Source organism: Scyliorhinus canicula, chromosome 11 (genome assembly GCF_902713615.1).
Source record: "Scyliorhinus canicula chromosome 11, sScyCan1.1, whole genome shotgun sequence".
NCBI classification, from domain to species: Eukaryota; Metazoa; Chordata; class Chondrichthyes; order Carcharhiniformes; family Scyliorhinidae; genus Scyliorhinus; species Scyliorhinus canicula.
In genome coordinates, this window is record NC_052156.1 from 93,026,535 (window position 1) to 93,041,653 (window position 15,119).

Below are 15,119 nucleotides of genomic sequence, written 5' to 3' on the forward strand. Positions count from 1 at the left end.
AGAGATGGGAGAGGGAATCTCCTTATCACTGAAGGAAGAAATGATCTACATCTCCCATAAAATGTCACGTATGGAACCTATATGGGTTCCCATAGCAACACCTGTTATTTGGAGGAAGTGAATGGAGTTGAAGTAATTGAAGTAATGGAGTAATTGTTCAATGTGAGAACAAGTTCAGCCAGGCGGAGGAGGTTGGTGGATGAGGACTGGTTGGGCCTCCATTCAAGGAAACAGCAGAGAGCCCTCAGGCCGACATGGTATAGAGAGAGTAAACTTCCGTTTTGAGAAGAAGAAAATGCCACGAAACTGAAAATTTCCCAAGTATCCTGGCTCACATTCAGCTTTTACAACTGATATACCTTCAATTCACCAAGAGGCAGAGAGAGCGAGTGAACAGTCGGCTTTATTAGTCAAGAACATGCCTAGCCAGAGTCGGTTGTACAGATGAATGCCGCCCACAGGCGGCCGATCTATATGTGGCCCCGGTGAGGGCGGAGCCAGAGGCGGAGCCATACCGGGGTTACAGTACAGTGCCTGGAAGCAGCTAGTATCACCACTTCCAGGTCATAGGTTACAGTATCATACATGCATTATGGTGAATACATTCACCACATCTGCGCCCTGCATCGCGAGATTGGCGATACAGTACCCCCGGATCTGAACCGAATGGGACCCGGAGGCAAGGGAGATTGTTTGGGAGGCTGGGTAGATGTGGAGGGATCAGCGCCTTTCTGTGTTGGGGTGGACAAAGCTCTCCGTGCTCCCGGAGTTGAAAGGACAGGGGGTCTCATGTCCGTTGACCCGGACGACCATCATGCAGTTCTTCAGCTGTTTTGGCTGCGACTGGTCGAGGATGAGGCGCTCAGCTGCGGGTAATCTGTGTGGTCAGTGGAGTCTCAAGATGGCGGCCCCCATGAGTCACACGTGTCGGGCTGGGGTGAAGATGGCGACCAAGATGGCCGTCCTCATCGGTCGCACGTGTTGGTCAGTGTCGGAGCCGGTGGCCAAGATGGCTGCCCCCATGAGTTGCACGTGTCGGTCGGTGTTGGGGCCGGCGACCAAGATAGCGTCCCCCACGAGTCACAAGATGCCGATGACGCATCTAACAGGGGCGTTCCAGGCAGGCACGCAGCCACATTGCGGGGTCTGTGAGGCTGCGAGTCCATGGGTCGGACCTGGTGCATTTTCGATTTCTGGGCTTAGGCCGGCCTAGACAGACTCTAGCGAAGTGCCCCTTTTTCCCACAATCACTACACGTCGCTGTGCGGGCTGGGGAGCGCTGCCGGGGGTGTTGACCCTGGCCGCAGAAGTAGCACTGCGGTTCCCCGGGCTGGGCTGGCAGATGCGCGGCACAGGCCTGCGATGTAGTCGGGTCCGACGAGGGCCGTGACGAGGGTGTCCACGAGGGGTTCGCCAGGCCCACGGGGAACGCACTGAGGTTCTGGTAGGCCACCTCTAGCGCGGTAGCTAGTTTTACCGTGTCCCGCAGGTCGTAGTTCCCGTTTTCCAGCAGACACTGCCTGATATAGTTCGAGCGGACCTCCACCACGTAGTTGTCCCGGATCTGTGAGTTCATGTGTTCCTCCGCCGTCACATCTCAATAGCTGCAGTTCCTCGCGAGTAGAGTCAGGGTTTCCAGATACTCGTACAGTGATTCTCCGTGTGTTGACGGCGAGTAGTGAGGAGGTGTCTGGCGAACACCTAATTTACGGGCTTCACGAAGTGTGCCTTGAGAGTTGCAACCGCCGCCTCGTACGTGGCCGCTTTCCCGATCATTACTGAGATTCGATGGCTCACCCGAGTGTGGAGGAGTCACAGCTTGAAAGTCTCTGAGCGAGGCGTTGTGGAGGAGTCGAGATAGGCCTCGAAGCATCGGAGCCAATGTTCGAACATTTCCTTGGCTTCGGACGCGCGGGCGTCGAGTTCGAGCCTGTCTGGCTTTAGAGCGGCTTCGATAGTGCTGTCTATGACTAATAAATTGATATACCTTCAATTCACCGAGAGGCAGAGAGAGCGAGTGAACAGTAGGCTTTATTAGTCATGAACTTGCCTAGCCAGAGTCGGTTGTACAGATGAATGCCGCCCACAGCGGCCGGTCTATATGTTGGCCCGGTGAGGGCGGAGCCAGAGGCGGAGCTATACCGGGGTTACAGTACAGTGCCTGGAAGCAGCTCGTATCACCACTTCCAGGTCATAGGTTACAGTATCATACATGCATTATGGTGAATACATTCACCACAACAACCAAGGACAGATCTGGGCCATTATCAATTGCTGAGTTCCTGCTTTGGTAAAGAACTGATGAATTTTCCACACAGCCCTGCAGTTCAAAGTATATGTCGGTTGCAGCATGAATGAGAGCTGTGACAAAGTGCTCCATCAGTCAAATCTTCCTTTATATATTGACTTCATTCATTAAACATCAGAGAAAAGGCCCATCCCTGAATTGCACAGTCTGACAATACCATCTCCAAACAAGGTGATGAATTTGGTATGAGCAATATTCAGATTTTTTTTTTAACTTCGTGCCAAAATTAGTATTTCTTTATTCATAGAGAATGAGGGAGGTGGGTTAACCAGACCCCATGCACATCTTTGGGGATGTGGAGCTGTATGTACCATGTGCAGGGAACTGAAAAACTGGGGTTAATCTTTCATTAACCATTAGGGTTAACTATTTATTATCCGTCTTGGGGTTAAATTTTTATTGTCCATCTTGGAGTTAACCTTTATTAACCGTCTTGGGGTTAACCTTGCATTCATTTGTCAAAAGAACAGAAAATGGCAAGAGGTGGTAGGGAATGTTGTTTTACGATGAGGGTAGGATCACTGGGATTGGCTATTGTCGAAAGGTATTTTCAAGAGACAGACAATTCATGTGGAATCCAAGATGTTGCCAGGTTAAAACCACTCATTTTAGGGCAGCATGGTAGCATTGTGGATAGCACAATCGCTTCACGGCTCCAGGGTCCCAGGTTCGATTCCGGCTTGGGTCACTGTCTGTGCGGAGTCTACACATCCTCCCCGTGTGTGCGTGGGTTTCCTCCGGGTGCTCCGGTTTCCTCCCACAGTCCAAAAATGTGCAGGTTAGGTGGATTGGCCATGATAAATTGCCCTTAGTGTCCAAAATTGCCCTTAGTGTTGGGTGGGGTTACTGGGTTATGGGGATAGGGTGGAGTTGTTGACCTTGGGTAGGGTGCTCTTTCCAAGAGCCGGTGCAGACTCGATGGGCTGAATGGCCTCCTTCTGCACTGTAAATTCTATGATATCTATGATAATTCTATGATTTGAGTACAAATGCCTATCACACTCTGGTAACAGTCAGGTCAGGTGTGCTGTAGAGTTTGAATTACTGTTTTGTTGTGTTCCTTTTTTCAGAGATATATTGATGAAGTAGCCAGGACATACACATGGACCCCAGTGCAAAGTGCTGATTACAGGTAACATAATTTCTGTTTTAAAACTTTAGCCTGGGATTGCATATACCTAGCAGTGTTACAGCCACAATTTCATCTTTGCCCAGGGAATATAGCTCTTGAAATATTGTTTACTAGGGTTTCGCATATAACAATGATAAATGTTGCAGGAATGTCCTGCTCACAGAGGTATGTGTGCGGTATTTCTGAATGTGGCACTTTTGTTCTATATATTTAATTGTCATTGTAACATATATCAGAAACAGTGCGAGACTTCAGAATTTTTGTGATCAGCTTCAAAAGAGATGGTGTTGGAATTAAGAGTTGTATATGAAGACAAGTGTTGTGACAGAGTTCTATATTGCCAGAATAGTAATAATCTGCTCTGAAAACAGGATGTGTTAACCTGGAAGTTTAAATAGGTTACAGTGTGTGATGATACAAGACAGAATAGTTAAGATAGTCAGCAGTGTACTTAACTTTAGTACCCAACATCAATATGAACATTCCATGTATTACCCCTGTTTTCAGTACACTATCAAAGCAATCACTCCATGGGTAGTCTGAGTCCTACATATTTTGATTGCGATTACTCCACAGGGATTCTGAGTTCTGCATTCTTCGTCATTAAAATCACACAACACAGAAGAAGGCCATTCTGCCCATAATGCCTGTACCAGCTCTTTGAAAGAACCACCCAATTAGTCCCATCCCTCTGCTCTTTCCCATAGCCCTGAAAATATTTCCCCTTCAAGTTTTTATCCAGTTTCCTCCACCATTTCAGGCAGTGTATTTCCAAATTTGCAGATGATACAAAGCTGGGTGGAGGGTGAGCTGCGAGGACGATGCAGAGATGCTTCAGCATGATTTGAACAGGCTGAGTGAGTGTGCATATGCATAGAAGAAGCAGTATAATGTGGATAAATGTGAGGTTATCCACTTCGGTAGCAAAAAGAGGAAGGCAGATTATTACTTGAATGGGTGTAAATTGAGAGAGGTGGATACTCTGCAAGACCTTGGTGTCCTTGTGGTTCAGTCACTGAAAGTAAGCGTGCAGGTACAGTAGGCAAATAGTATGTTGGCCTTTATAGCGAGAGGATTTGAGTACAGGAATAGAGATGTTTTAATACAATTGGTATAGGGCGTTGGTAAGGCCACACCTGGGGCGGAATTCTCCGTAGGGGGCCGAATTCGTGAAGGCCGTCGTGAACTCGGCCGAGGTTCACGACGGCCTCGGAGCCCGCTCCCCGCACCTAATTCACCCCTACCCGGGGGGGGCTAGGAGCGGGCCTCCCTCTTTCTCCGCAGCGACCTCGTCACGCCGAGAATGTGAAGTCATCCGCGCATGCGCGGGTTGCCGGTTCCAACCCGTGCATGCGCGGATCACTTCATCGCGCAGACGGCACGAACCCGCGCATGCGCGGCAGCCGTCTTTCTCCTCAGCCACCCAGCAAGACGTGGTGGCTTGATCTTGCCGGGCGGCGGAGGGGAAAGAGTGCGTCCGTTTTGGACACTGGCCCGACGATCGGTGGGCACCGATCGCGGGCCTGTCCCCTCCCAAGCACAGTCGTGGTGCTCCCGTGCCAATCAGGCCCTTAGATGCCCCAAACGGGCATCTGGCGCCCGTTTCACGAATGCAGCGACCAGGTGTGGTTGCTGCCGTGGTGAAACGGGCGTGAAGGGCCGGCCGCTCGGCCCATCGGGCTCGGAGAATCGGCATTCGCCATCAAAAACAGCGAGCGCCGATTTTTCCGAGAGGGGGGGGGGGGGAGAATCGCTGGGGGCGCCAGGGGGGCGTAAAAAATGTTGGGAGGCCCTCCCACGATTCTCCCACGCCACGTGGGGAGCGGAGAATTCCGCCCCTGGAATATTGTGTGCCAATTTGGTGTCTTTATCTGAGGAATGGTGTACTTGCTATGAAGGGAGTGCAGCAAAGATTTACCAGGTTGATTTTTTAGATGGCAGGACCGTCAGATGAGGAGACACTAAGTTGGTTAGTTTGGAAAAGTGAGAGGGGATCTCATTGAAACTTAGAAAATTCTAACAGGATTAGACAGGGTAGCTTCAGAAAGAATCCTGATGGTGGGGAGTCCAGAACTAGGGTCATGGTTTGAGGATAAGAGTTAAACCTTTTAGGACTGAGATGAGGAGAAATATCTTCACCCAGTGAGTGGTGAATCTGTGGATTTCACTACCACAGAATATATTTGAGGTCAAAGCATTGTGTGATTTCGAGAAGGAATCAGATATATCTCTTGGGGCTAAAGGGGCACGAGATAATTGGGTAAGACAGGATCAGGGTATTGAATTTAATGATCAGCATTGATTATGATAAATGGTGGAACAGGTTTGAAGGGCTGAATAGCCTATTCCTGCTTCTATTTTCTATGTATGTTTCTATGTGTGTATTCCAGAACACAACTCACTGTGTAAAAAAAAAAGTCCTTCTGATTCTTTTGCCAATTGCCTTAACTCTTTGTCCCCTGCTTACCAAACTTTCTGTCATTGGAAAAAGTTTTCCCTTATTCATTATCAAAACTTTCCATTATTTTGAGCACATCTATTGAATCTCCCCTTAGAATCAGAGGGCGCGATTCTCCGCCCCCCACGACGGGTCGGAGAATAGCGGGAGGGCCTTCCCGACATTTTTCCCGACCTCCCGCTATTCTTCCCCCCCCCCCCACGGCCGCCCCATGACACGAATCGCTGCTCGCCGTTTTTTTACGGCGAGCAGCGATTCTCCCCTATCCGATGGCCCGGTTTCCCAGGCCTTTATGGCCGTTTTCACGAACTCCAACACACCTGCTATCACAGTTCGTGAAAATGGCCGCAAAGTGCCGTTCTCGAGAACCATGGCACCGATTGGCACGGCCGCACCACGGCCATGCCAAGGGTGGCATGGGACCGCGATCGGTGCCCACCGATCGCGGGCAGCGGGTCCAAACCCCGCGCACTCTTTGTTCCTCCGCCGCCCCGCTGGATCAGTCCGCGGGGCGGCTGAGGGGCATAACGGCCCGTGCATGCGCGGGTTTCATGCATATGCGTGATGACGTCATCCGCGCATGCGCGGGTTGGAGCCGTCCAATCCGCGCATGCGCGGCTGACGTCATCGTGCGCGTCAGCCGCCGTTACCCTTGGCGTGCGGACTTAGCGAAGTTCGCTAAGCCTGCGATGCCGAGGTTCATGGGGCCCTGCTGCTAGCCCCAACCGGGGAGCAGAATCGGGTCCCGGGAGGGGGCGCGGAGGCTGCCGTGAAACACGGCCAGTTTCACGGCAGCCTTCATGACTCTCCGCATTTGCGGAGAATCGCGCCGAGAGAGTTTACAGTGCAGAAGGAGGCCATTCGGCCCATTGAGTCTGCACCGGTCCTTGTAAAGAGCAGCCTAGTGAAGCCCACACATCCCTATCCCCGGAATCCAGTAACCCCAGTAATAGGCACTAAGGGCACGTTAGTATGGCCAATCCACCTAACCTGTACATCTTTGGACTGTGGGAGGAAACTGGAGCACCCGGAGGAAACCCACGCAGACACGGGGAGAACATGCAGACTCCACACAGACAGTGAATCGAACCTGGGACCCTGGAGCTGTGAAGCCACAGTGCAAACCACTGTGCTACCGTGCCGTATTACTGCAAAGAGAACAGTCTGGGTTTCTCTTGTCCCTCCACACAAAAACTAAGTCTTTCATCCCCAGTAAATTCCAGTGAATCTTCTCTATACCCACTTGAAAATGTTAATATTCTTCCGAATGCGACGTCGCCAGTTTTGGCCATGGTACTCTAGCTGAGGCTACCCAATGTTTTGTAAAGCTTAACTTGCTTGTTTTTGTATACTTCTATTTATACAATCAAGGACCCTCTCTGTCTTTTTAACAGACTTTTCAAACTGTCCTACCAGCTGCAAAATATTGTGTGTGTACATCCAGAAGTTCCAGTAACCCTTCAAAATAACTAATATTACCTATCCTGATTCTTCCTACCTACCAATATGCATCACCTCCCACTTCTCTTTGTTAAATTTAATCTGCCCTCTGTCTTCATCAGCCTGTTGGTGAGCTTTTGGGATCCACTATTACCCTCGTCACTGCTTACGACCTTTTCTGAGTTTCAGTAGTTCCCAGGTTCTACACTCTCCACCATTGGGATCACTCCATGGATCAGTTATTCCTGCAGTTTTCTTGAATTTCCCTCAAAATTATTAATTTACCTAAAAGAACTTTGAATTCAAAAACATAAAAAACTTTGAACTAAGAGGTTGACATAATTATTCACTGCACAGTTTAATTATCCACATGGGGAAGTTTTGGAGATGCGCATGTGCCCCAAACCTGGCACTCAGACATTTTAGCATTAACTTGTCAGGTTAATCCCCACCTTGCCCCACGAAAAGTTGTTGGCCAGTTGACTGGGGCACCACTCACAAACATTAGTGGTCCGGTAAGAAATTTTAATTCCAGAATATTATGTAATGCTGTGAAACTCGTTAAATTCTCCTCACTTGTTAATCCCAGATCTCATGTGAAAATAGCAATCATTGCACAAGTTGATTTCAAATGTGACATTGCCTCTTCATTCCCTTCACAGCCTGGCCCTGGTGTTACCACCATACAGCAAATATTATATCCAAGCAAAGTTGGATGACCAAATCCTTCAAGCTCAGTGTAAGTACCTGTTGTCCAATCCATTTATTCTCTCGTATGACCGTGAACCTGCAGACACCCCAGTTGTCACTGGGCTGTGGAAAACATTACTGCACTTACAGAAAGCAAGTTTCCCTGATCAGAATTGGAGTTTAACCAATTGCACAGAATTATATAGTCATCTTTCTGAAGTTGGTGAAACTCCGTATTTTGCGAAGAAAAAAAAAAGCAAAGTCAAAATAAAATTAATATATGAACCAGCTGACTGAGAAGCAAAAGTCGGGCTCTTCTTTTCTTGCTTTCTTCTAGAATATACAATGATTCTGAAGCAGCAAACCACACAGAGACTGTGAAAACGTGCATGCTTTTCACTATGTTCTACTTGGGTTTCAGTTTCTTTCTTGCTTTTTTTGTTTTATTCTGTTGTTTTCTTTTCTTTTCTTTTGTTTATCTTTAAATTTCTCCGGATTGTTTGGACTTGCCTTGTTCTGTTTGCTGAAGCTTTAGAATCATTTGCCCTTGGCTATTGCATGTTAGCCTTGTGTGCAGAGCACCTAGAGCTATCGGTCTAGATGTTTGCAACTGTTTGTTTGCTCTTTTGATATATTTTTATTTTGTCAGTTGCAAGATTCTCAGTATATTTATACACAATATTTTTATTCAAATAGTAATTGAATAAAATATTGTTTGTGACCCCCTTCCTACCCAACCCCTTTTTTTCTGCTTTCTCTCTCTATGATGGATTCACACAGTCCAAAACAACAACAAGGGCAAGTATCTGAATATTGGTCCCCTCCCCCCACCCTCTATGTTCAGTGCCTACCCCCCACTGTACCCAGCCTGCTTGCCCATTTACCTGCCCGTCTGAACCCTTCTCAAATTCCCTTCCCAACCCTCTTGATGCAATGTCTTGTTATGTCCACAATGGCTTAGAAATTTCCTTTGCATTGCTCTGAATATCTTCCCTCTAGATATCTGCTACCTATTGTATCCAACTTTAATGTCCTACTTTCTCTCTCTCCCCTTTCTCTCTTTTTCTTTCTCTTCACTTCCTTCCTCACTAACTAACCCACCCTTCCTCAATAATACTGAAGAGCTATCAGTGCTGTTTGGACCCCACCCATCCACTTGCTCCCCATTAGCCTGTGACGAGACCTTATGCTCCATCCTTTCAAAACAGAGTTTGATTGTCTCCATGTAATTTAAAGAGTTTGGCCATGATGGTGCCTTATGAGTGACGTTCAGTAACTGACTACAATCGGTGCAGTGGAAGATGTTGAAAAAATGCAATTGGTAATCAATTAAAACAGTATTTCTAGTCTTAAAAAAGCCTGAATGACCTCATTTTTATTGGCTAGTATTTTGGACTTTCCATGTTCCAGAATGTAAAAATTGTCTGTTTTCTGGGCAACATAGTGGCTACAACTACTCTCCTGAGATGTGCTTTGACCCTGCAGATCAATCTCTTGATCTTTTCATTTTTAAGAGTTGCGTAGTTTCTTCTCCGCTCCTGTGCTAACGATAACGTGTCTGAGACGCTGCAGGTGTGAGCTACACCTCCCCCTCTCCAGTAGTTCCCAGATAATGTTCCTTTTTATTGCAGATTTTGAATCCTTGTTACCCAGCTCCTTTGAGACCGTGGGACATGTATTCATTGCTCCCAGGTAGCTGTGTGTGTGTGTGCGCGCTTGCCCATTTGCTTCATGCTGTACACTCATTGATCCATGCATCGCCCTGCTGCCCAAATCTGACCATGTCGTGAATCAGTCAACACTCCTTCCTCCTTCATCCCCACACCACTACACACTTCACCCTGAGCCGTGGCCTGTGTTTGCACCTGCTATTACTGCCTATGGAATGGATATCTATCTCTCTGCTCTGGCATAATCTCTCCCCTGTTATGAAATCACTGCTATATGCATGAGGTTGTAATGGCCCTTTCCTGAAGGCTCATAGCACTGCATGGCAATCATCTATGGCAGCATAACTCCCGGCCGTCTGTGTGTTAAAGAATAGGGAACCTTCTGCAGCATGCCTCTCCTCCATGTTACTGTCCCATCCTTGTACAGGAGTGACACCCTAGGGGTTTGAGGGTGAGGGCTTGTCACTGTCTCTTTCGCGCCAGTGTCCACTTTACCCTCATGGAATGTGTTTACACTTGGATTTCCTCCTAGGGAATACTGCAAGGATCTTGTCAAGTCAGACAACAACACAGAGTTGTTACTCAATTTTATCAATCTGATGGATAAGAACACTCCTGACTACAAGAACTGTGAGTACAGCAACAGTCTCCAGGGGCAGGACCCCTCCAAACTGCCTGTCAGCTCATGGACACTTCAATTTCTGATTGGGCTTCACATTATTTAGACTATGTATAAAATGCAAACCCCTGGGTCTGCTGTGTGATGCATTGAGTTTCACCAGCATTTTAAAAAAAGTATAGGATTAAAAATGTTGTAAAAGTTGTCATGAAGTGAATTGGAGATGAAAGTCTGAATCTTGAAGGGAAAATATTTCAAAGTGCTGATACTGAATGTATGGATGGAGTGTGTTCTCATTTTTGCAGTTCCTCTAAAATCTTCAACAAGTGGCTAATTCATATGAAATTTAGGAGGGTGCTTTAAATAATGTTTAAATAATGATGTTACAATCCCCATGGAGACCAATAACCTAATGGAATCAATCTTATCAAATTACCTTAATGGAAGAAACCAGTAGACAATATTTCAGTTTAGAAGTTTAATTTAGTAATCAAACCCAAATCAGCATAAATGTGAATTAACAGGCAATTGTATTCAATGGAAATTATAAATTACACTTTAACTAGCTGATACAACAAAAGTTTTACTGGCAGTCCCTGGAGCTCACATATTTCACCATGAACAGCCACAAAGTACTTCACAACTCTTTTTTTCTTCAGGTAGAAGTCAACACCTTATCTTAATGCAGAACTTGATCATTGAGTACTTTTTTTTATCCAAGTTCCGCAGGTGCAGTCATCACCAAAAGGGAGCACTTCTTAGTTTGGCTCATGGTAATCTTGACTGCAAAGAATCCCCAAAATTGAAGTAGCTGATATTGCTGACCCTGACATGTCTCATGACTTGCCACCATGCTGGCAAAAGTCCTTCCCCCAAGTCCTTTCAATTCATAATCCCTTTTCCATCTGTCAGTATCCTGGGATTATTAAGAGCAAATGATCATGTTCTGCTGATTGTGGTGCAAAATGGCAGGCCTACACTGGTATTTAGTTAACACCTAGACAGCTATCCTGTGTTGTGTGTGTGTGTTGTTTGGGTACTGTTGTAAACCCTTTGTCTGTTCTGTGTTTCCTTCTTAACCCCTGTCCTGCTGACTGCCTTTGATCTACAGCCTTCATGTTAGCGGCTACAACACTGAGATTTTTGCTGAAACGACAGATGCAGCCCTGGTCTAATGGAATTCCCCAGGACTTTCCTTTTTGGTTCTGTGGTAGAACCCATGATGTCAGTTTGATAGACTTGGCAAGCAGCCAATCGGGAAAGCTGAAATTCTGACCCACCCCCTGTTGTTGCTTGTGATTGGTGGAGCATTCAGAATCTTCCAGGAAAAAAGGTGGGTCATATGAAGAGCTCCATTTTGTCCTGAGTTCTGTGAGACGACACGGCCCACGAAGTAGTTGAAAGACTCTCTCTGCCAGGCAATTTTAAAAACTCCTAGTCAGATCTGTGAAGGCACTCCTCTTTAAAAGACAAACAGCAGTCAGAACTGTGAAGGGAATCTTCTGGAGTGAAAGATTGCAAGCAGTTCCTCAACCAGATCTGTGATTCTTTAATCCTCTGTCTGGATGGCTGGGAAGAACCCAATCCGAAAACTCTCTTTATAATACAGCCGGAGTTCCTGCACAGAGATCCGGCAAATGGAAAGCACTGTACAATTTTCAGATTTAAAGTTCCAGTAATATGTCAGGGAGGCATATTACTGACTCTGTCCGGTGGTCAGAATTCAGAATTGCATCGACCTGAATCTCCTGTGCAAAGCTCCAACTCGTGGTCGGAGGTCAGAATTGCACCGAACTGAATCTCTTATATGAACCAATTTCTCATTGAGTTGCATTTGGAGATGACCAATGCCTACAGAGGCCACAATTGCAGCAGTGAAGATTCCTCTCAAACCTTTTCCTTCAAATTCCACTGTTTTAATTCTTCCCCTCCCCCCCTTACCATGTGTCTGTAGTGTGTGTCTGGGTGGAGGGTGGGATGGAGTTTTGGGAATAGGTCGACTAGTGCACCACAGTTCCAATTATTTCCTTTATATGTTCATCTTTTTCTCTTATAAATAAACAGTTTGTTAATGTTTTATTTATAAATCTGGTGTCTGGAACTCATTGAAGCAGCCAGGGGTTAAAGATCTCAGGAAAACACAAACTATTGGTTAATTCACATATGTTGGGCCTGCCCAGGGTGTCGTAACGGTGTGTGTGTGTGTGTCTCCTATATATATACACAGTAAACAAGATAGGTCTGTTGCAAGTTTTTTTGAGACGGTGTTTAACTTCCAAATCGGTGCGTCTGCCCTCACTCAATATTGTCAGGAACCTATTTTAAATCCTTGTCTGATCCCTGTTCACTACTTGTCCTGCTAGCTGTTTTTACAATGACAGACTTTTGGTTTTGAACTGAAGCCTCTCCCCACCCCCGCTGCAACCTACTATTTGGACTTTTCAAGGCACACCCTTTGATGCAGTGTGCTCTGTGGCACAGCTCAAGATATCATTTTTATGGTTTTGGCAAGCAGCCAATACCCTCTTACCAATTCATGGTTTCTGTTCTGTTTTCAATTGGTATTGGTAGAGCCTTTCAGATGATTCTGGAACAGCAGGCAGGTTTTCGCTCTGAGAAGGAACCGATAATTAACTGATAAGCCTGTTAAATATCTCTCTCAGAAAGGCTGGAGCGTTTTCTCTCTCCAGTACCTCAGCTAGAGTGAGCAGGTCTGGACACTCCATCAGCCCTGTGAAGGTTTAACTCCTGATTTAAATGCTGCAAGCATTCTCTACCCAGCCAGGCCTGTGCAAGTTCAAACCTCTGTGAGAAGGGCTGGGAAAAGCCCAGGCCAATTTCGCTCCTGAGATTCCAAAGAGGGTCCTGAAGTCAAGGCCCTTTTCGCTCTGTCTAGACCGCAGCCGGAAACCCTGCACACAGACCAGACAATCAGCTGAAAAGGAGAGTGGATGGTGGACTTGCTACAAACTCTCAGGTAGAGAATTCTGATACTATCTCAGTGTGACTGAGAATCAATCTGTTGGAGGCCTGCACAAGCAAAGGTTACTCTCCAGAGGAATTCCTGCAGCCCATGGGGTCTAATTGAAGGCAGATTTTAGAAAATCCAAACCAGCCGATGATTCAAGATTGCTGACTACAAAGACTACCTCAGCAGCAAAGATTCATCTCAGCCCTTTTTAATCCCTGTTATTTTTTAACCTTTCCTGCCCCCTCTACCATGTATCTGTCTTGTGTGTGTCTGGGTGGAGGGTGGGATGGGGTTTGGGGAACAAGTAGATGATAAGACTATTGTTCATGAGACAGCGTTGATTAATGATCTCATAGTTAGTGATCCTCTCGGAAGGAGCAATCACTATATGGTGCAATGTAAAATACAAATGGAGGATGAGAAGGTAAAATCAAATACTAGTGTTTTGTGCTTAAACAAAGGAGATTGAGAGAAGAGCTGACAAAGGTAGACTGGGAGCAAAGACTTTATGGTGAAACAGTTGAGGAACAGTGGAGAACGTTCCAAGCAATTTTTCAAAAAGTTTATACCAACAAAAAGTAAGGACGGTAGAAAGAGGGAAAATCGACCGTGGATGTCTAAGGAAATAAGGGAGAGTATCAAATTGAAGGAACAAGCGTTCAAAATGGCAAAGATTAGTGGGAGACTAGAGGATTGGGAAATCTTTAGGGGGCAACAGAAAGCTACTAAAAAAGCTATAAAGAAGAGTAAAATAGATTATGAGAGTATACTTGCTCAGAATATAAAAAGATATAGTAAAAGTTTCTACAAATATATAAAACAAAAAAGAGTGACTAAGGTAAATATTGCTCCTTCAGAGATTGAGACGGGGGATTTAGTAATGGGAGATGAGGAAATGGCTGAGGAACTGAACAGGTTTTTTTGGTCGGTCTTCACAGTGGAAGACAGAAATAACATGCCAGTGACTGATGGAAGTGAGGCTATGACAAGTGAGGACCTTGAGATGATTGTTATCACTAAGAAGGTAGTGATGGGATTGGTTTGGATTGGATTGGATTGGATTTGTTTATTGTCACGTGTACCGAGGTACAGTGAAAAGTATTTTTCTGCAAGCAGCTCAACAGGTCATTCAGTACATTGAAGAAAAGGGGAATTAAACAAAATTCAAGAAAATACATGAGAATACATAATAGGGCAACACAAGATATACAATGTAACTACATAAGCATTGGCATCGGTTGAAGCATACAGGGTGTAGTGTTAATGAGGTCAGTCAATAAGAGGGTCATTTAGAAGTCTGGTGACAGTGGGGAAGAAGCTGTTTTTGAGTCTGTTCGTTCGTGTTCTCAGACTTCTGAATATCCTGCCCGATGGAAGAAGTTGGAAAAGTGAGTAAGCCGGGTGGGGGGGATCCTTGATTAAGCTGCCCGCTTTCCCCTGGCAGGGGGAGGTGTAGATGGAATCAATGGATGGGAGGCAGGTTTGTGTGATGGACTGGGCGGTATTCACGACTCTCTGAAGTTCCTTGCGGTCCTGGGCCGAGCAGTTGCCATACCAGGCTGTGATGCAGCCCGATAGGATGCTTTCTATAGTGCATCTGTAAAAGTTGGTAAGGGTTAATGTGGACATGCCGAATTTCCTTAGTTTCCTGAGGAAGTATAGGCGCTGTTGTGCTTTCTTGGTGATAGCGTCGACGTGAGTGGACCAGGATAGATTTTTGGTGATGTGCCCCCCAAGGAACTTGAAACTGAATTTGAACTGATGGGCAAGCTGATTGGACAAAAGGTAGACACGTCTTCTGGCCCTGATGGAATGCATCCCAGGGTACTAA

The 15,119-nt window shown here is 46.2% G+C and overlaps 1 protein-coding gene across 1 annotated transcript in view; it reads left to right on the forward strand.

Moving 5' to 3' along the window:
* Positions 1-15,119, forward strand: part of LOC119973771 (voltage-dependent calcium channel subunit alpha-2/delta-2-like) — a 979,537-nt gene that overhangs the window by 775,364 nt on the left and 189,054 nt on the right. The window contains exons 18-22 of the mRNA XM_038812195.1: positions 3,379-3,440; positions 8,001-8,077; positions 8,809-8,826; positions 9,660-9,720; positions 10,231-10,328. Of these exons, the coding sequence (XP_038668123.1) occupies positions 3,379-3,440; positions 8,001-8,077; positions 8,809-8,826; positions 9,660-9,720; positions 10,231-10,328 (316 nt within the window). The remainder of the gene's footprint in view (positions 1-3,378; positions 3,441-8,000; positions 8,078-8,808; positions 8,827-9,659; positions 9,721-10,230; positions 10,329-15,119) is intronic.